Source organism: Notothenia rossii (assembly GCF_949606895.1).
Source record: "Notothenia rossii genome assembly, chromosome: 9".
NCBI lineage: Eukaryota > Metazoa > Chordata > Actinopteri > Perciformes > Nototheniidae > Notothenia > Notothenia rossii.
The window spans coordinates 4,182,788-4,204,756 of NC_136907.1; the positions used below are offsets into that span (position 1 = coordinate 4,182,788).

The 21,969-nt window shown below is 41.2% G+C and overlaps 1 protein-coding gene across 4 annotated transcripts in view; it reads left to right on the forward strand.

Moving 5' to 3' along the window:
• The window catches only part of usp28 (ubiquitin specific peptidase 28), a 48,091-nt gene that overhangs the window by 19,233 nt on the left and 6,889 nt on the right, over positions 1-21,969 (forward strand). For all 4 annotated transcript variants that reach the window (XM_079651144.1, XM_079651145.1, XM_079651146.1 and 1 more), the window contains exons 11-23: positions 681-808; positions 909-1,004; positions 2,235-2,402; positions 2,718-2,926; positions 4,270-4,340; positions 5,504-5,732; positions 7,516-7,836; positions 10,654-10,769; positions 13,279-13,521; positions 14,973-15,068; positions 19,519-19,697; positions 20,590-20,668; positions 21,710-21,789. In XM_079651144.1, the coding sequence (XP_079507270.1) occupies positions 681-808; positions 909-1,004; positions 2,235-2,402; positions 2,718-2,926; positions 4,270-4,340; positions 5,504-5,732; positions 7,516-7,836; positions 10,654-10,769; positions 13,279-13,521; positions 14,973-15,068; positions 19,519-19,697; positions 20,590-20,668; positions 21,710-21,789 (2,015 nt within the window). The remainder of the gene's footprint in view (positions 1-680; positions 809-908; positions 1,005-2,234; positions 2,403-2,717; positions 2,927-4,269; positions 4,341-5,503; positions 5,733-7,515; positions 7,837-10,653; positions 10,770-13,278; positions 13,522-14,972; positions 15,069-19,518; positions 19,698-20,589; positions 20,669-21,709; positions 21,790-21,969) is intronic.

A 21,969-nucleotide genomic window follows, 5' to 3' on the forward strand; every position in this document is an offset into this window, starting at 1 on the left:
TAGTTTTTATCTTTTTTTTAGCATATTGTTTATTATATTATAACTTAGTACTTTTTTAACGCGTGTATGATATGCAACACTAAGCTGTCTGTGGCTCTTTCCTGCTGTAACGCTGCAAATTTCCCCTCTGCGGGACTAATAAAGGTATTCTGATTCTGATTCTAAAATACAGTTCATACAATATAATGTTTTCTTGTAAATTAAACCAACCAACAAGAACAGCCTTTTGAGAAGTTGAGAAGAATAATTGTAGTTTTTTGGGTGTTTTTTACTGAACACTCTTTTAGATTTTTCTGCATTGGGTATTTCAACTGAGAATACTTTAAGTACATCTAGCTGATTATACTTACTTTATTTATTTTGTATTCATAGTTTCAATTAAGGACTTTAACAAAATAAGATGTTTGCATTAAAAATACATTAAAATAATATGTTTTTTTGTAACTTAAGAGAAAAATGGAGGTGAAAAATTCAACTAATGAATTTTGTGTTTGATTTCATTTATTTATTTACAATAATTTGAGTTTTAAGAAATAAATATTTTCTGCATCGGCTACTTTAATAAGTACTCAAATAATATAGCTTTGTTTTGCTGGTCATACCTACTTTTACTTAAGTTGAATTTCAATTTCCATAATTTTGATGCTCTGCTAATACTGTTGTTTTTCTTTTGGTTGCAGAGATGGTTCAAAAAGTTACCCCCAGTCTTGACATTCGAGCTGTCGAGATTTGAGTTCAACACTCAGCTCGGTCGCCCCGAAAAGATCCACAAGAAACTGGAGTTCCCTCAAATCATTTATATGGACAGGTGAGCTTCTTCTAAGACCATAGTATTATTATATCATACAAATGAAGAAGCGAAGATGAATGCCTTCAACAAACATTACATACTGATTTTCTGTGTGCAGATATCTTCACAAAAACATAAACCAGACCCACGAGAGGAGGGGAGACGTGAAAAAACTGAAGGATCAACTCGCAGCCCTGCAACAGAAACTTGAGTGGTTAGAGACTTCAGATATGACTTTATAATCTGCAGGAGTTAGTCCTAAAACCCTGTAATGAGTCAGCATTTTAGCACTTACTGTTCCTCGTCTAGAAGTCGATGGTTTTGTGAACGTGTTTTTGGTCAGAAGCCTAAAATAAGGTCTGTGCTGAAGATATTTTTTTGGTTTACAACATAAAATACGTCAGTTAATACCCCACTGGTGAATTAAAAATGCGGTTGCCAACAAGTTTCTAAATGAGACGACTAAACGTCATCATGCCCGACATTAGCCACCTTTAGCTTAGCGGTGGTGACGTGAAGTCATGTGACCATGCTGTAGTTTCTTTATAGCCCAACATTAGCCACCTTTAGCTTAGCGGTGGTGACGTGAAGTCATGTGACCGTGCAGTAGTTCCTTTATAGCCCAACATTAGCCGCCTTTAGCTTAGCGGTGGTGACGTGAAGCCATGTGACCGTGCTTTAGTTCCTTTATAGCCCAACATTAGCCGCCTTTAGCTTAGCGGTGGTGACGTGAAGTCATGTGACCGTGCTGTAGTTCCTTTATAGCCCAACATTAGCCGCCTTTAGCTTAGCGGTGGTGACGTGAAGTCATGTGACCGTGATGTAGTTCCTTTATAGCCCAACATTAGCCTCCTTTAGCTTAGCGGTGGTGACGTGAAGTCATGTGACCGTGCTGTAGTTCCTTTATAGCCCAACATTAGCCGCCTTTAGCTTAGCGGTGGTGACGTGAAGTCATGTGACCGTGATGTAGTTCCTTTATAGCCCAACATTAGCCTCCTTTAGCTTAGCGGTGGTGACGTGAAGTCATGTGACCGTGATGTAGTTCCTTTATAGCCCAACATTAGCCTCCTTTAGCTTAGCGGTGGTGATGTGAAGTCATGTGACCATGCTGTAGTTTCTTTATAGCCCAACATTAGCCACCTTTAGCTTAGCGGTGGTGACGTGAAGTCATGTGACCATGCTGTAGTTTCTTTATAGCCCAACGTTAGCTTTTTACTTCAAAAATCATAAAGTGGTGTTAATATGTAGAGATTATCCTGCTGAACAAAACGTGTAATTATTAAAAATCAATGTTAGTCCAAAAACCAGTGCAAAATCGAATCGGCTTTTTGTGGAGGGAACCAGGGAGATGCTGCCTTCAGGGTCCACTACTAAATACGTCATCACTGCACTGCTCTATATTCCACTTTGTGGGTCACAAATCGTTTCCTTTCTTTATCGGCAGCTATAAGAACTACGGCTCTGGACCCTCGAAGTATCCTCTGGCCGACATGCTGCAGTTTGTTCTGGAGTTCGCCACCACCAAACCCTCCAGTGTTTCCCCCGCTGAAGACCTGAGAGCTGCTTCTCCTGCGAGCCCCCTCCCCAATGAAGCCCTCCCCAAAGACAACAGGTGGAGTACACACAGGCAGGGGGGGTGTAACTGTATATTTAGTAACTGACTTGTACGCTACTTGAGTATTTCCATTTCCTGCTCTGTTTCAATATTTGTATTTTCTTATTTTCAGGTGAGACAATACAAACAACACATAATAAAACCCACAAAACAATAACAACAAACAACGATAAAAACAGACAAACATTAATTAAATATAATTAGTTCATAAAATGTAATGTTTTTTTGTTCCTAACAGGTTTTGTACTCTGAGTTAGACTTTAAAGGGTTTGTAGTTGGACGCACTTCCAACCTTTTCTTTGCTTCCCTCAGTGAACCCACAGACGCAGATTCATCAGAGGATCCTGTTGCCGGTGTTTCCAGTTGTCAGCGGACCCCGATCTATAAACCCTTCACCCAGTGCAGACTCCCCATAGACTGCCCCCCCCACCCGGCCCCCCACAGCGTCTCTGAGGAGGAGCTGCACTTTGTGAAGAGCTGCCTGCAGCGCTGGAGGACAGAAGTAGAGAACGACATCAACGGTTTGTCTTTAGATATTCAAGGTCGATTCTCAAATCAAAGGTTTTACTGTATGCACAAAAGCTACAGTGTAGAAATGGCAATGAAATGTTCTGACCTGAGCTCTTCCAACAATCCAACATATATAATAAAATAAAATACAAAAATACAAAATAAAAAGTAGTGCAAAAAGTCTACATGTAAATAGAATAGTATATGTACAAGAACATACAATATATCAGCGTTATGGACTCTGTTGCTGCTCAATGGTCCAATTTCCTAAGTTAGTTAGTAGAGATGCATAAGGATATTATCTCATTGGTTTTAATTTAAAGGCTTTAAAATATCTCAAAACATTATGCACGATAGAGCTTTAGGAAATGTTTCTCTATTCCACAGATCGTGCAGAGAGTGGTCACTTTTGACACTTAAATCACAGTGAAACCCGACGTGCTTCTCCTTCCAGGTCCTACCTTAATATCAGGCTTTGAAAATGAGAATGACTGGAAGTGAAAATTAGAAAGTGAGGAAAAAACGTCAACGCACCTTCAGGAAAAACACTTCATTGGTGCAGAGCTGATTAGATAGATGGAAATAAATGTTAATTGTGGAGTCATATTCGTTTGAATTGAAACACGGACACCTTTCCCATTACGAGGCAAATAGTAGGTTAAAGAAAAAGTGCTGAATTCATTTTTATGTTTTCATCCGTGACTCCCCCAATCTCAACATGTTCAAATCACAAATCAAAACTCACCTCTTCAGAACCGATTTTAAAGGTGGGGTAGGTAATTCACTTCAGAAAACCTTTTTGTTATATTCCATGGAATGCTCTTAACGTCCCGATAACAATGAATATCTTAAATACTTTGACAATAAATACATAAAAAAAATTCATCTGTGGAAGCCGTGGCGCTGTAAAAAGCACGACCAATCATCTGAGCCGGCCCGGCTAAAGTAACTGGATGGCCTACCTGCCTGTCAGCCTTCCATCTGTGCACAAATTTATCTCGTGCCCTCATTGGTCATGTGTGCGTTCATGTGTGTTGGAGGAGGGGCTCTGTGAGGAAGTGGCAGATTATTTTCAGCTGCGTAGTTTCAAATTGTAGCGCGCTGGTCTGAGGATAAGGATTTAATATGAACATGTAATAACTCAACAGTAGGTGGCGATATATGCTCCAAGTGGAAGCGATTCGCCATTAAAGAAAAGAAGAAGAAGAAGAAGAAATTGTAGCGCACTCGAGCTGGTTTCTCCATTCTTACCTACCCACTACCTTTAAGTGTCTTTGAGTTTCAAGCAAAGCGCTCTATAAATAAAATTCATTATTATTATTATCATGTTTTCTGTTCTGTGTTTGTGTTCCAGAGCTAAAGACCAGCATTGAAAGGCTCACTCAGATGCTTGAAGCCATGTACACAGACAACAACCTCTGCCAGGTAAGACTGATATTACATAAGTCACTTTAACACACTGCAGCTTTTACATCTACTGCTGCAAAACGTGCATTAGTGAAAGATGGGTGGAAGTGAGATTGGAAATGCAGGACTTTAACTTGTTATGGAGCGTTTTGACACTAAAGTTTTATTACTTCTTCTTGCAGGGTGTCCGCGGGGTCTTAGAAAGTGTTAAGAGTTGATAAATCAATTTAGCAAAAATGAAGGCTATTAAAAAGTATTAAAGGGCATTTTCCAAGGTGTTAAATGTTGTAGCTTGTTTTCAATAAGTATATACATGGTTCAAAGAGGTTGTATTCTACAGTCTGCCTGAATGTAATCATTGCGTAGGTGTGTAGTGTGATTCTGTCTAGTTTATTTATGGCATCCCGTTGGATTTGACGTCATCTGAACAGGACATCGCACGCTCACTGCTTGATAGCGCGCGGAGGTCCGTTTACGCCGGTTGTTAAACAACATCGTTATGGGGAAATGCAAGTCTGCGTCCAAATGGTTGGAAGATAAGGAGGAAGGACAATCAATACTGTATATAGTCAATGTGAGGTAAAGTGTGTCGCCAAGGTAACCGGTTAAAACTCAAAGTGGCGATGAGGTCTTAAAATGTATGGAAAGGGTCCAAAGATCCAAAAATACTTAAAGTTCCAAAAATACTTAAAGTTCCAAAAATACTTAAAGATCCAAAAATACATAAAGTTCCAAAAATACCGTAAATTCCAAAAATACTTAAAGTTCCAAAAATACTTAAAGTTCTAAAAATACTTAAAAATCCAAAAATACTTAAAGTTCCAAAAATACTGAAAATGGTTGGAAGATAGGGAGGAAGGACAGTCAATACTGTATATAGTCAATGTGAGGTAAAGTGTGTCGCCAAGGTAACCAGTTAAAACTCCAAGTGGCGATGAGGTCTTAAAATGTATGGAAAGGGTCTTAAAAGGAATTACATTGGACTTCAGGATTCCCGCATATACCCTGTCTTTAGTAAAGGATCCATCACTCCTCGGATCCCCGCTTCAGTGTTTTATATGACATTAAAGTTTTTAGTAATTCTTCTTTAGTAAAGGAACGCAATACAATACAATACTTCCTCCACCTTAACGCTTCAGTGTTTTCTATTCACTGCCGTCTCTCTCTCTCCTGATATTTAGGCGCCCTACAGACTTCACGCGGTACTCGTCCACGAAGGCCAGGCGTCAGCAGGTCATTACTGGGCGTACATCTACGACCACGCCAACAAGCGCTGGATGAAATACAACGACGTGAGCATCACTGAGTCGTCATGGGAGGAGCTGGAGAGAGACTCCTTCGGGGGGATGACCAACGCCAGCGCCTACTGCCTGATGTACATCGACGACAGGCTACCAACCCTGACTACAGGTACACTGTGCTGGGTTTCAGTTCATTTACTTATTTAGCTCTTATCCAAAACTAGAGCAGCAAGAATCCTGCTCCTACACAAGCTCTCCACTCGTCCATATCGATAATACTTTGATTCATTCTGCAGCCCTTAATCTGTTTAGCGTAGCAGACTGAAAGCTTTATTTCAGGAATAAAGTTATTTGAATGGCCATGATGTTCACAATAGCTGTGTCCCAATTCAGAGGCTGGGTCCTCCTGATGCCTCGCAGCCCGTGGAGGACCCAGCTTGGGTCCTCCGGACTGCGAAATGAGACGGTCTACGGAGCATGGCCTTGTACGTCACCGGCAGTTACCCCTAAATTTTGCCGCCCCCGTCACCTAGCAACCAGCTGCAGTCACAAGTGCCGGTAATAATTTCTGACACTAGGCAAAATATTTTCAAACTGTTTTCAAACTGTTTTCAAAACTGTTTTCAAAACTGTTCAATATGGAGTCAGATCTAGCTGTACTTATTTTGGTGTTATATAATATGTTTAAATTATTGTCCCGAGGTCGCAACAGGCCCCCGTGAAGAGGGCTTCATTCTCCCCGCGCATCTGGATAAATTGCGCAGTCTGCTCCTTGCTCCCTATCAAAACAAAATTGTTGCAGTAAGATTTGTATAACAAAAGCAGTTAAATAAATAAATTAGCTTTATAATGAATCCCAACAATTTGAAAACCAAACAGGGTTTAGAAATATTTTCACTTCATATTATTTTATGTATGTAATATAAAGAAGACATCTCCAATTGCCCGTATATTTAAATACACAAATTAAATAGGTTTACTTTTCTTTCATGTCGTTTACTATTTGGGTGAGAACATTTAAAAACGAATCCAGCTGAAACCGTTGTAGCCGTTGATGGGACGTTACAAGCCATATATTTTTTTTAAAACTCATTCGTCACCGTCACCCGTTGCATCCTGGGATATGGTACACCGCGGAGTGTACATCAGATGTATCCTCTAAATCTGGGGAAAGAAGGCTACATTTGCGGGCCGCATTCGGAGGAGTCTTGTCTTTTTTTTAAATTGGGACAGCCTTCGTTTGGCGGAAGTGACGTATGCGGTCTCCGAATGCATCCTCAGGAGGATGCGGCCGCTGAATTGGGACACAGCTAATAGATCAGTTACTGTGTCTATGTTGTAGATGTGTTATCTTTTTAATTTACACACAACACAGACTGCACATCTTTCCGTCCTTAGAGAGGGATCGTCCTCTGTTGCTCCCCCGTGGTTTCTAACATTTTATAAAAGTGGGGCTTCTTCGGGAATTTTGTATTGTTTTCTATAATAGTCGAAGCACAGAAAGTGTTGTATTCATGTACTGTATTAACTGTAAAGCCGACAAAGATATCAAATGTGTGATATTGGGCTTTATAAATAAACTTTGATTGAAGAAGAAGAAGAAGATTAAGCTTTTAAAATGTTAGTTAAATTCAGTTTTTCACTCTGGCTTGTATATTCAAGTAGGTGCACACATGCACATGCAATACACACACAGTTATACACACTATACAGAATACACATGCCTCTGGAGAGGGCCAGAGCGAAGAGGCTGCAGTGGAGCCGGCACCAGCGAGCAGTTGGGGGTTCGCTGCCTTGCTCAAGGGCACCTCAGCAGGTGACCTGGCACCTCCCTAGCTAACAGTCCGCTCCGTGTTTTATAATTGTTTTGGTCGATCGGGACTCGAACCGGTGACTCTTCGGTTCCCAGGGATTGAAGTCTTTTAACTGACACTCCCACTCTTCCCCTCCAGAAGCCACAGATGACGAGACAGGCCAGGTTCTGCACGGCATTGAATCCCTTCCTCCGGTTCTCCGGCGCTACGTCAGCGAGGATAACCGCTGGTTCCAGCAGGAGCTCAGCGAGTGGGAGGAGCAGTTCTGCCAGACGGCGGCTCCACAGGGAGGATCCACTGACCCGCGTCCAAAGGAGAAACTCCAGACTGCAGTGGAGCCGGCTCCTCAGTCAGGACCGTCTGAAGAAGAGCTGGAAGAGGAGGAGGCTTCTTCAGAACCACAACCGGACCCAGAAGCAGAGAAAGATCCTGAGCACGATCCCAGAGAGAAGCCTGAAGGTCTGTAGACGCTCTCACTGCTGGAGAGTACATGTACTCAAGTGCTTTACTGTAGCCCTCCACCAGCCTCCTTTGAAGCAAGGGGTTTAACAAAGTGGTCGATGAATACTATAACTGAACTGCTTGGGAAATGTTCCCGTTGAGTTCATCTCAAAAAGTAAAAGTCTAGGATGAGCCGCTGTCACTGAAAAAGCACAAGAACAACTGTGATTACAAATGTGCAGTGTCGGGCAAGTTACTTTTAAAAAGTAACGTGTAATAATTATAGTTACTGCTCTCAAAAAAAGTAACTAGTTACTTAATTAGTTACTAAATTATAAAAGTAACTATTAACACGTTTCTTTAAAAATAATAATAATACAAATACAAGTTGTTGTGTTGTTCTGTGGCACAGTAAGAGAAAAGACAACTCCCCATCAGTGTAGCAATTATCATTATGAAATGTAGTGGAACAATAAAACACAAAATATATGTTTAGACATTTTGACAGGCATCTTTACTGAAGCCTCAACGATCAAGTTCTAAGTAGTGCACTTGTAGTGCAATATGAAATAAAAACAACTACACTCTTTTGGCAGTAACAATGAAATAAATAATAAACGTTCAGACTGACACTGAAGACAAACAAACTATTTTCAGCCTCACAAAAACAAACTAACAGTGAAATATTGACCTCACATCTGGCCATTTAGCATACACAAAATCAATAATGGTGGATAAACTTAAGAAGAGGTGCTTTCAGCCTTATAAGTAATTCCTTGAGATGCTTTTCAGTAAGGCTGCTGGTGGGCGTTGCCGTGTTTGTGTGTCTGTGTATTTTCCCCATAAGGCAAGACCTGCCCAACTCTGTCTCTGATTGGCTTACCCTGAAATGTTACCCCGCGTTAACCAATCATCACTCCTCTCTGGTTACTTTCCCTTTTCCATGGTGCTGTGAGAGGACATCTCTGTATTCGTCTGTAAGTTACATCCGCAGGGAGATTCGGTTCAGTTCCATCACAGGATGTGACGCAGTAACGCACCCATTTAAATCACAGTAACTATAACGGCGTTACTGAATAGGAACAGGTAACTAGTAACGCTATTAGTTACCACAAAAGGTAGTTGCATTACAGTAACGCGTTAGTTCCAACACTGCAAATGTGTGATCTAAAAACAGAGATGAATACCTGTAAGCTATTCTCGAAGCAAAGTCAAATGCTAACAATTAGCTGTGCGCTACATTTATGTGAATGAACATCTTACCTGTGAACCATGTGCCTCGTACGGGACACCAGTGGCGGCGCCAGGGTATGGCTGGGGTAGGCTACAGCCATACCAAGAAATGGCTTAGCCCCACCATGAAAAATGATGTTAAAGTAAGCAAAATAAAGTCCGCCAACTCGCGGAGTAAATCACACAGACAGCAGTTAGTAAGATTGATTTCAGCAGCCACTTGTCTGGAAATACCGAAGACTAGAAACGGTTTTGAAAACGTTTGTCACGTAGTGATCGTCTTCTCAATAGAACATCTTTGATAATGTCTTCTGGCCAATCAGAATCAAGATAACGGCGTGGTGTTGTTGCAGGAAGTCCCCACGGAGAATACTTTTGCTGTAGTACATCTCTATATACATCGATACAACACGTAATGAAGTAAGATCCCACAGTTTGATGAGTGATAGGTGTGTGGGCTGTCTTTCATTTTGACACACAGAACAATGGGGGCTATCCACATCGACCCTTATCCACAATGTAAAGTAATTCACAGCCTCTTCCCTCTCCTCTCTGTGAGGAGCAGCAGGTTCAGCTTTCAGAACAAAGTAACGGCCCATCTACACTACAGGCATGAAAAAATCTTGAAGCTGGGCGTGTCTGAAGCTTGGCGATTTTTTGCGAGCAACCAATCACATGAATCTCCCGCCCCCGACATACAGAGCAATAGCAATGTTAAAACGAAGTAAACTGGATATAAACTCTCCAAACAGGCGAAAAAAGTTTCAGTTTCACCCACTGTCTCTGCCACCTCCCTCCATGCCTGGTTCCTCCGGTTTGTATCCCGGTAAATAGTTCCGGTCGTAAAGAACCGGGTGATTTGCTACCGTAATATCTCGTTTGGAATATGAGGAAATGAACTGCGGTCTGGCTCTCCCAGCTTGCACGCGGTTGGATTGGCTGAGCTTGCACTGGCGGGATTTGCATAAACGGAATTTGATTGGCTGATGCCAAGCATCGAGCCTCAAAAGTTGAACATTGTTCAACTTTTGATGCCGATAGATGCTCGTGATGCTTGCAAAGCCATGCCATGCTCCCCACAATGCAGTTCGGCGAAGATTCAAAATCTTCTACGTCACCCCATTCAAGTGAATGGGCGAAGCGTTGAAAGCATTTTTTGATGCCTGTAGTGTAGACGTACCGTAACAAAAAACCAAAATGGCATTCATTTTTTTTAAATGTGTAGTAATAGATTTATTTTATTTTTCTTCTCAAGAGAGTACCAGAATGTGTATTTTATGTTAGTATTTCAAAAAATCTCCTGGGGGAGAGGTGCTCATCTTACCTGAGCACCATGTGCCTCGTACGGGGCACCAACTTTCTAAATACACGCAAAGCACATTTCAGGAAAACAATATTGGCGAAATAAAAAATGTATTTTGTCCACAAGGAATCGTTTTGCCAACTTTGCTTTTTGGTAATGTGTGTCGTACACCCCTCACCTAACTCCAAGTGGTTGGTAAAAGCCTAGGATTAGCCTCTTCACTGTCACTTCAAAAAATAAATATATTTTTATAAAACTTACGTCCCTAACTCACGACCTCTACTTCATTTCATCCACAGAAGAATCGGAGGTATCACCCCCACCTCCACAGATCGACAGCAGCAGTGAAGCCGTCACTGACACCCTGGATCCCAGCCAGAGCCCCAACCAACCAGAGAAGGAGCTTCAGAGTCAGGTGGGACCCCCCCCCTCCCCTATATACAGGATATGGGTCAGAAATTCAAGCCCACAAAAATAAAGTGTGTACATGTAGGTCAAGGATCAAATGTCAGCGATGGAGACCCAGGCTTAAAGTCAGGCGGTCGTTGAGTAACCGATAGACTGAAGGTGAGGAGCGATTACTGACATCAAACCCTTTGTTTTTGTTATTGTGAACTTGTTCAGAGGTCATGTCATTTATACTTACACAGGTATTTGTTGTGGTTGAAAAGAGACTTTAGTGCACTTCAATAAAAAACTACATTTACTCAAGCAGGATAATTATGTGCACATTTATGGTTCTATAGTCCATATACTTTATATTTCTACTACACAACAATTAATGGGAAATATGTCACTTTTTACTTTACACTTACAGCTTTAGTTACTTTACAAAACAATTACAAAACTATAATGTCTTGTTATAAATTAAACCAGCCAACAGTTTATACAAAAAAAGAGATTGAGAGAAATGTCATATCTTATTATATATGTATTTCATTTTTTCAAATTATTCCGATTTCTAGTTTTTCAATATTTATTACATTTAGCTAATTATACACATTTTAACTACCATTTTCGGTGCAGGACTTTAACTTTGAAATAATTCACTTGCAGTGAGTTATTAATACATTTACTTAAATAAAAGTTCTAAATACTTCTCCCTTCTTTGCAAACTACAGAATGACAACTAACCAGAGCGAACAATCTGCACTTTCCTCAATGAAAAATGATTCTAATAAGCTTCATAAATAAATGATTTATCGTCAGCTGTAGCGTTAAATGTAATTAGACACACTGGGGTATTAACTTTAAATGAACACTTGTGTCTTCACCATATATCCGGAGATGCACTGACACATTGATTTGTCACATGTAATTGAATATAAGTCCCTAAATGTGTTTCCAAATGTGACCCACCTGTCATTATATAATAAGACCGATCCTTCACGCTATTTTTAAATTCACATCCTCCCCGAGCCAATTTATTAGCCTTTGGAGAGTTTTAAAATAGAATCACATGCTGCATGTTTACTGTGTTTGAAGGGCTTTTTCCTGATGTACCTCCACACAAATGCCAAGCTATCATGCTCATTTTCAGGTTCACATTACTTTGTAGTGTCTCTACTTTAAAGAGTCCTCTCCTGCTGATGTTCAGGTGTATATCAGTATGTAGTGTCTCTACTTTAAAGAGTCCTCTCCTGCTGATTTTCAGGTGTATATCAGTATGTAGTGTCTCTACTTTAAAGAGTCCTCCTGCTGATGTTCAGGTGTATATCAGTATGTAGTGTCTCTACTTTAAAGAGTCCTCCTGCTGATGTTCAGGTGTATATCAGTATGTAGTGTCTCTACTTTAAAGAGTCCTCTCCTGCTGATGATCAGGTGTATATCAGTATGTAGTGTCTCTACTTTAAAGAGTTCTCTCCTGCTGATGTTCAGGTGTATAACAGTATGTAGTGCCTCTACTTTAAAGAGTCCTCTCCTGCTGATGTTCAGGTGTATATCAGTATGTAGTGTCTCTACTTTAAAGAGTCCTCTCCTGCTGATGTTCAGGTGTATATCAGTATGTAGTGTTTCTACTTTAAAGAGTCCTCTCCTACTGATGTTCAGGTGTATATCAGTATGTAGTGTTTCTACTTTAAAGAGTCCTCTCCTGCTGATGTTCAGGTGTATATCAGTATGTAATGTCTCTACTTTAAAGAGTCCTCTCCTGCTGATGTTCAGGTGTATATCAGTATGTAGTGTCTCTACTTTAAAGAGTCCTCTCCTGCTGATGTTCAGGTGTATATCAGTATGTAGTGTCTCTACTTTAAAGAGTCCTCTCCTGCTGATGTTCAGGTGTATATCAGTATGTAGTGTCTCTACTTTAAAGAGTCCTCTCCTGCTGATGTTCAGGTGTATATCAGTATGTAGTGTTTCTACTTTAAAGAGTCCTCTCCTGCTGATGTCCAGGTGTATATCAGTATGTAGTGTCTCTACTTTAAAGAGTCCTCTCCTGCTGATGTTCCGGTGTATATCAGTATGTAGTGTCTCTACTTTAAAGAGTCCTCTCCAGCTGATGTTCAGGTGTATATCAGTATGTAGTGTCTCTACATGTCTCCATGCTTTAATGTTCAAAAAGCTCTTTATTTTTCTGATACTGCCTGTGGTGCAGCACCTCTTTTCACCCTCTGTCTGAAACCAGAGCCCAGTCTGCTCTGATTGGTTGCTCTGTTGTGATTGGTCAACCGGTTAGAGATGTCCCGCCCCTTAGCCTATCACGTACAATGTGTTGGAGCGCGAGTGATCAATAGTGAAGTCACTATGTTCCAAATGAGTCTAATTGAGGCGTTTTAGGCAGAGGGAGGGGGGATCTTGTGGGAGAGAAACAGAGATTTTAGCCTCTGCAGACCATTGACATGCACAAAAACCAATATAACACACGACAGGAAAGGGAACACCCCAACAATCCTAATATAACCGCTTGAAATGTTTCTCTCCATCAGACTCATGACTCAGCGCTCATTAACCCGACGCCCTCTGACCTCCATGTGGAGAGGGACGACACTCAGACGGCAGCCCGAGTCCCTCACACTGCAGGCGGGTCAGAGGCCTCCAGAGAGACCCCTGAAGAGGAGGAGGAGCAACAGCAGGAGGTCCCGGTCAGAGAGAACGTAGTCTCCGAGGTGGATATCCCCAACGTGGGCCGGATCATGGTGAGAGCCGACGCTGACGGATACAACGAGGAGGTGAGGACATGTAGTCATTTTGTTCTATTTGTTTATTCCACACAGTTATTTGAAAACAAAACATGTACACTTATACTGGTTGTTTTTTTTTATAGCGCATGTTGGAAAGGAGCAGGGAGAAGAACATGCCCCTTAATGAGTGGCTAATACTACATAGAAAACGCTTCAAGTTACTCCCCCAAATATAAATAAATCTGGGTTAAAATTGAGGATTGAAACAATAAAAGAACATGCTTTACATGCTTTACGATACCTTAAAGGGGACCTGTCATGCAAAATGCACTTTGTGATGTCTTTTCTACATAAAGATGTGTCCCCGGTGTGTCGGGGAACTCACGCAGCGTCAGAAAATAAAACCCTCTCTTTTCCTCCGTACCCAAATCTCTAAAAACGGGGGAACAACGGAGCTGATCCAGATTTGCGTCCGATATGATGTCATATCTGAAATGTGGACCCACGGCCCTATCAGAAACGTTGCTATCAGAAACAATGCCCGACTGTTTTGGACGTAATATGGTCCGTGTTTACATTAGCATGGCTAACACTCAGAGCTAACCTGTACTGGAGAGCATGTGTGTGAAGAAGCAGGAAGTAAAAAGGAACTCACCTTGTGGTATAACCGGCAAGAGAGAAAGCCTTTGAGCTCCATACTGTTTCAGAGAGAATCCTTGATAATCCATGATATGGCGTTTCATCACGGCAGCATTTAGTTTGGACAGTAGCTGCCGGGTCCCGCATGAGCTCAGACCCCTCCTTTTTTAAAGCTTTATTCCCCAAATCAGCACTTTAGAAACAGGAAGTAAAATAGAGGGATATGAGGCATGGCTAGAATGGATGATCTGTTTGGTATTTTGAGCAAAACACTTCATAGACATGTTTTTTATATATTTGTATATATCTGAGACCTATTGCCTACAAATAGCATGATAGGTGACCTTTAACTCAGATTCATTATTGGAAAGTAACCAATAACATTTAATCAATGACTGTAATCAAGCTACATTTTGAGGTATTTTCCTTTGATGCTACTCTTCTTCTACTTGACTACATTCGAGATATACATATTGATTTACTCCATTACATTTATTTAACAAAAGGTTCATATTATCAATATCTTAATGAATAACTTTAATGACTTCTTATTCTGCCATGTATTTTAATAAAAAATCTGCAATAGTACATTAAATGAATGAGTTGATTTATGTGTTTTATTAATATCAGGAACTCGCACTAACTTACGATGTTAAATACATGTAAACAAGTCAAAAGTATTTGCCTCTGAAACACTTTACTTCAGTACCTCATAGTATATTTATTTGGATGAAATTTTTGCATTACATCGACTATCAGAGTTTGATTTTAAATATATATTTTTAAAACCAGTATGTAGAAATGGATGTTTACTCAGACATCTTTATCAGCTGGTGTTTTATTTACTCTTTGACTTCCAGATGATGCTGACTCCGGCGATGCAGGGCGTGATTTTAGCGATCGCCAAGGCCCGACAGATCTTCGACACGGAAGGCCCTGAGGCCGGACTCATCAAGGTGCGCTCTGATATTATTATTATATCTCATTCTGAACAAGACCTCCTCCGAAACACTCAAACCAAGCCCATGTTTCACTTTCAGGATAAGACATGAAGGTTCAAGTACGTCCATTGGCATCTTTACCTTCTCAAATAAATATATCTCTAAGTCCGCGATGAATCAAAGCCTCTCTCTGCTTATAATCTCATCTCATTTTCCCTTTTGTGTTCGGAAAATCCATTTTAGAGAGGAATGCAAAGACTTGTGGGTAAATCTCAGAAACTACTGCAGCAGCACGATGTCAAAGGTCAAACTTCTTTCAATCGGGTGAAGCAGCCCCGAATGTAATCATCCAAATTCTACTTGAAGTACGCACGTAATATATAGACTCTAAATCTTTTAAGGATTTCATTTTCTGAAAAGGAATTCTGCCAGCAAACATAAAGTATTGATATTTAACCTTAAATTCAGGAGTTACATTTTCCTTCATTCTCAAATCTATTTTTTACATATTTATTAAAATAAAAGGCATTTAAGGTCAAAGTTGTATTTACTTCCATGTACTATTTTCACTTTAAGCTATTATATACTTTTTTTCCCACTACAATTACTTAACAGCTTTTATTACGAGGTACTTTAAGATTTAGTTTGTTATTCTAAAATATTAATTAGCCAATAAATGAATTGCCGTGTAAACGCATTTAAATAATGTTTTAATTTTGTTAATTATAATAATGTATAAGAAAAACAATATATCATATTATAATATATAGAAAAAATATATATAATAAATGGAAAATAGTATATATATGCAAAAAAATGAATTACATTTCATAATATATGAAAAAAAATTATATTTATAATTTATAATAATATTTAGAAGAAGAAAAAAAAATCTGTTAAAACAATTATACATTGGGAACTTTTACAGTTAAAGCTTAAATATATTTGTATTTTAACTCTTAACAATCCAACTTGTGTCCCCTCTTCTCCATGTCTCTTCTACATCAACATGTGTCCCCTCTTCTTCATGTCTCTTCTACATCAACATGTGTCCCCTCTTCTCCATGTCTCTTCTACATCAACATGTGTCCCCTCTTCTTCATGTCTCTTCTACATCAACATGTGTCCCCTCTTCCTCATGTCTCTTCTACATCAGCATGTGTCCCCTCTTCTTCATGTCTCTTCTACATCAACATGTGTCCCCTCTTCTTCATGTCCCTTCTACATCAACATGTGTCCCCTCTTCTTCATGTCTCTTCTACATCAACATGTGTCCCCTCTTCTTCATGTCTCTTCTACATCAACATGTGTCCCCTCTTCTCCATGTCTCTCCTACATCAACATGTGTCCCCTCTTCTCCATGTCTCTCCTACATCAACATGTGTCCCCTCTTCTCCATGTCTCTCCTACATCAACATGTGTCCCCTCTTCTCCATGTCTCTTCTACATCAACATGTGTCCCCTCTTCTTCATGTCTCTTCTACATCAACATGTGTCCCCTCTTCTTCATGTCTCTTCTACATCAACATGTGTCCCCTCTTCTTCATGTCTCTTCTACATCAACATGTGTCCCCTCTTCTTCATGTCTCTTCTACATCAACATGTGTCCCCTCTTCTTCATGTCTCTTCTACATCAACATGTGTCCCCTCTTCTTCATGTCTCTTCTACATCAACATGTGTCCCCTCTTCTCCATGTCTCTCCTACATCAACATGTGTCCCCTCTTCTCCATGTCTCTCCTACATCAACTTGTGTCCCCTCTTCTCCATGTCTCTTCTACATCAACATGTGTCCCCTCTTCTTCATGTCTCTTCTACATCAACATGTGTCCCCTCTTCTCCATGTCTCTTCTACATCAACATGTGTCCCCTCTTCTTCATGTCTCTTCTACATCAACATGTGTCCCCTCTTCCTCATGTCTCTTCTACATCAGCATGTGTCCCCTCTTCTTCATGTCTCTTCTACATCAACATGTGTCCCCTCTTCTTCATGTCCCTTCTACATCAACATGTGTCCCCTCTTCTTCATGTCTCTTCTACATCAACATGTGTCCCCTCTTCTTCATGTCTCTTCTACATCAACATGTGTCCCCTCTTCTCCATGTCTCTCCTACATCAACATGTGTCCCCTCTTCTCCATGTCTCTCCTACATCAACATGTGTCCCCTCTTCTCCATGTCTCTCCTACATCAACATGTGTCCCCTCTTCTCCATGTCTCTTCTACATCAACATGTGTCCCCTCTTCTTCATGTCTCTTCTACATCAACATGTGTCCCCTCTTCTTCATGTCTCTTCTACATCAACATGTGTCCCCTCTTCTTCATGTCTCTTCTACATCAACATGTGTCCCCTCTTCTTCATGTCTCTTCTACATCAACATGTGTCCCCTCTTCTTCATGTCTCTTCTACATCAACATGTGTCCCCTCTTCTTCATGTCTCTTCTACATCAACATGTGTCCCCTCTTCTCCATGTCTCTCCTACATCAACATGTGTCCCCTCTTCTCCATGTCTCTCCTACATCAACATGTGTCCCCTCTTCTTCATGTCTCTTCTACATCAACATGTGTCCCCTCTTCTTTATGTCTCTTCTACATCAACATGTGTCCCCTCTTCTTCATGTCTCTCCTACATCAACATGTGTCCCCTCTTCTTCATGTCTCTTCTACATCAACATGTGTCCCCTCTTCTTCATGTCTCTTCCACATCGACATGTGTCCCCTCTTCTCCATGTCTCTTCTACATCAACATGTGTCCCCTCTTCTTCATGTCTCTTTTACATCAACATGTGTCCCCTCTTCTCCATGTCTCTTCTACATCAACATGTGTCCCCTCTTCTTCATGTCTCTTCTACATCAACATGTGTCCCCTCTTCTTCATGTCTCTTCCACATCGACATGTGTCCCCTCTTCTTCATGTCTCTTCTACATCAACATGTGTCCCCTCTTCTTCATGTCTCTTCTACATCAACATGTGTCCCCTCTTCTTCACGTCTCTTCTTCATCAACATGTGTCCCCTCTTCTTCATGTCTCTTCTACATCAACATGTGTCCCCTCTTCTCCATGTCTCCTCTACATCAACATGTGTCCCCTCTTCTTCATGTCTCTTCTACATCAACATGTGTCCCCTCTTCTCCATGTCTCCTCTACATCAACATGTGTCCCCTCTTCTTCATGTCTCTTCTACATCAACATGTGTCCCCTCTTCTTCATGTCTCTTCTACATCAACATGTGTCCCCTCTTCTTCATGTCTCTCCTACATCAACATGTGTCCCCTCTTCTCCATGTCTCTTCTACATCAACATGTGTCCCCTCTTCTCCATGTCTCTCCTACATCAACATGTGTCCCCTCTTCTCCATGTCTCTCCTACATCAACATGTGTCCCCTCTTCTTCACGTCTCTTCTTCATCAACATGTGTCCCCTCTTCTTCACGTCTCTTCTACATCAACATGTGTCCCCTCTTCTTCATGTCTCTCCTACATCAACATGTGTCCCCTCTTCTCCATGTCTCTTCTACATCAACATGTGTCCCCTCTTCTCCATGTCTCTCCTACATCAACATGTGTCCCCTCTTCTCCATGTCTCTCCTACATCAACATGTGTCCCCTCTTCTCCATGTCTCTCCTACATCAACATGTGTCCCCTCTTCTTCATGTCTCTTCTACATCAACATGTGTCCCCTCTTCTCCATGTCTCTTCTACATCAACATGTGTCCCCTCTTCTTCATGTCTCTTCTACATCAACATGTGTCCCCTCTTCTTCATGTCTCTCCTACATCAACATGTGTCCCCTCTTCTCCATGTCTCTTCTACATCAACATGTGTCCCCTCTTCTCCATGTCTCTCCTACATCAACATGTGTCCCCTCTTCTCCATGTCTCTCCTACATCAACATGTGTCCCCTCTTCTCCATGTCTCTCCTACATCAACATGTGTCCCCTCTTCTTCATGTCTCTTCTACATCAACATGTGTCCCCTCTTCTTCATGTCTCTTCTACATCAACATGTGTCCCCTCTTCCTCATGTCTCTTCTACATCAACATGTGTCCCCTCTTCTTCATGTCTCTTCTACATCAACATGTGTCCCCTCTTCTTCATGTCTCTTCTACATCAACATGTGTCCCCTCTTCTCCATGTCTCTTCTACATCAACATGTGTCCCCTCTTCTCCATGTCTCTTCTACATCAACATGTGTCCCCTCTTCTTCATGTCTCTTCTACATCAACATGTGTCCCCTCTTCTTCATGTCTCTTCTACATCAACATGTGTCCCCTCTTCTCCATGTCTCTTCTACATCAACATGTGTCCCCTCTTCTTCATGTCTCTTCTACATCAACATGTGTCCCCTCTGTGGAAAGAGACTCTGAAAGTTTCAGGAACAAAGATTCTCTCTCTTTTTGATCCATTTCTATAAAAACCTGTCTGAAAATGAGCTGATCAGATTGCCCCCCCCCCCCCCCCAGGCTTTCCACGAGGAGTACTCCCGGCTGTTCGAGCTCTCCCAGGAGGAGACGACCCCCTCGGAGGACGTGCGCCTGCAGCACTCTCTGGTCTACTTCTTCCAGAACAAAGCGCCGAACCGCATCATCGAGAGGACGCTGCTGGAGCAGTTCACCGACCGCAACCTGAGCTTCGACGAGAGGTACGAATAACACCAGAGGGAAAGATCCCTGTTGAATCTCAGATATCTATCTTTTAAAAACAAGTTCATTATAGCAGCACGTTTCAACACAAGGCAATTAGACTATACAGCTATACAACAAACATTATAAGCATTTAGACAACTGCAAGTATTTGAGGTATTTACCGACACTCTATACTTATATTACACGACTAATCGAAGGGCTTTTATAATACTTTTTTACAGCTTTAGTTACTGTAACAGTCCAAATGTTTTGCATAAAAAGAGTTTAATGAATACAAATAATTAAACGAGACAAAAAGCTTAGTCGGTTAACTATTCAGTAGTCATTTTTGTTATACATTTTTTTCTTCCGGGAACCAAGTGACGTGACGACGACCCCTCCGTGGATTGCTCAATTTAGACCAATCCACGGAGGGGCCGTCGTTACGTCACTTGGTTCCCGGAAGAAACATTTTGAAAAAGAGAAATGTCCAACGAGGCGTTCTGGGGCAGCATAGACAGGTCTTCTCTGTGTTAGAGTTTTACTCACTACAGGGTGTACTCTGAGGGTTTGTGACTCTGCAGACCGTTCACATGCAGAGAAACCTTCATAACACACAAGGGGGTGGGTAATAACCGGAACAGCATGAGATGGGCTCTTTAAGTAAAGGATCTGATTACTCTGTCCACCTCTGCCTTAAAGGTCATGGGTGATAATACTCATGTTACTTTTTCATTTCAGGACTGTTATGTGTAAAGGTGTATTTTAGGATCATGGTATCACTTCATCTGAGTACTTCCTAGAGCATGGCTTTGACGCCCTCTAGTGTTCAGAGCAGAGACCTGCAGCTCACTGTTCCTGCATCAGTCCTTTAATAAATTAACAACATTAATCTTCATGTGTCTGCAGAGCCATCAGCATCATGAGGGAAGCTCGAACCAAGCTGCGCCTCATCAAGCCCGAGGACATGGACATGGACGAGTACCTGGTGGGCTTTTAACACAATATTCAGGGATACATGCTGTTCATTTGTTATATTTTCACTGCGTGTAGCGGTTCAATTTCCAGTTCAGTTTGAGTCACAGAGAGGCTAAAGCTTGGCTATAAGCTGCGACGCGTTTTCAAAGAGAAAGTCCATACTGAAGTAAGATAGTTTGACGATATTTCATAAACAAAATCAAAACACAATTACTAGACGGACAAAAAACGATCAACCGAAAAAATGACAGGACAAACTCACCCTCTGTCGTCCGCACTCGACATGAAACAGAGGCCTGTACTACGAAGCAGGATCTTGGCTTAGCGAGCTGACTTCAGGGAAAACTCTGGGTTTCCGGTCCTACGACGCTGGTTCACTTCTTAGCGGGCTAGATCTCCACGGTAACTTATGCTGAACAGCTAGCCTGGTCCGGATATTATAGTTCACTTTTCATTCAGGAAGTATGACGCTGTGCTGTCAGTACGCTTCTCCATGTTTGTGATTGGTCAAATGTTGCTAACCCCGCCCCTTTCATGTGAACGCGCACATAACTAGATAGGGCAAAGCTGGCTTGAGTTAACGAGTTGATAACCAGCGTCGTAGGACCGCTTAGCGAGAGCGCGTTTGTTTTGGATTAGGTAAGCCGGGTAACTCAAACATATCCAGGTTAGGTTGAACCGGCTTCGACAATTACTGGAAGTGCTCAACAAACAAATAAAAGTGACGTACAGCAAACAAATAATGAACTCAGGCTAAGTAGCATTTTGCACCTACACTGGGTATTCATCTTTCTCTGCTGCCTTGTTTGACGGTTTTACGTGTATATACAGCATCCTCACCGTTAGCATGTAGACATCGACATTACATGTAAGTTAGATCCATGTGCTATGTGACAATGATCTGAAAAGAGACACACTAGAGGTATCTGTTTAGTACTAATACTAATTAAACAACATGACAGAACACCAGACTCTTTCAAAGGATAAGTCTGCTGGTACTGGATTTCTTTCTCACGATGTTGACTGTTGTTTGTCCCGTGTTTCTTTACAGCAGTGGCACGATGACTACCGGCTCTTCAGGACGGTGTTCGTCTACCTGCTGACCGGACTGGAGCACTACCAACACGGGAAGTACGTTTACAACAACCGGCATGTGTCAGATTAACAAAACAACTAAATACCACAGATTTATTTGAAATGTAACTCAAGGAAAAGTTGCAATCATCGTTCTGCACATACAACATAATGAAGAATACATATGAGCTCTCTTCTAGTGAGAAGGACAACGTTTTAACACTTCAAACTGTTTCA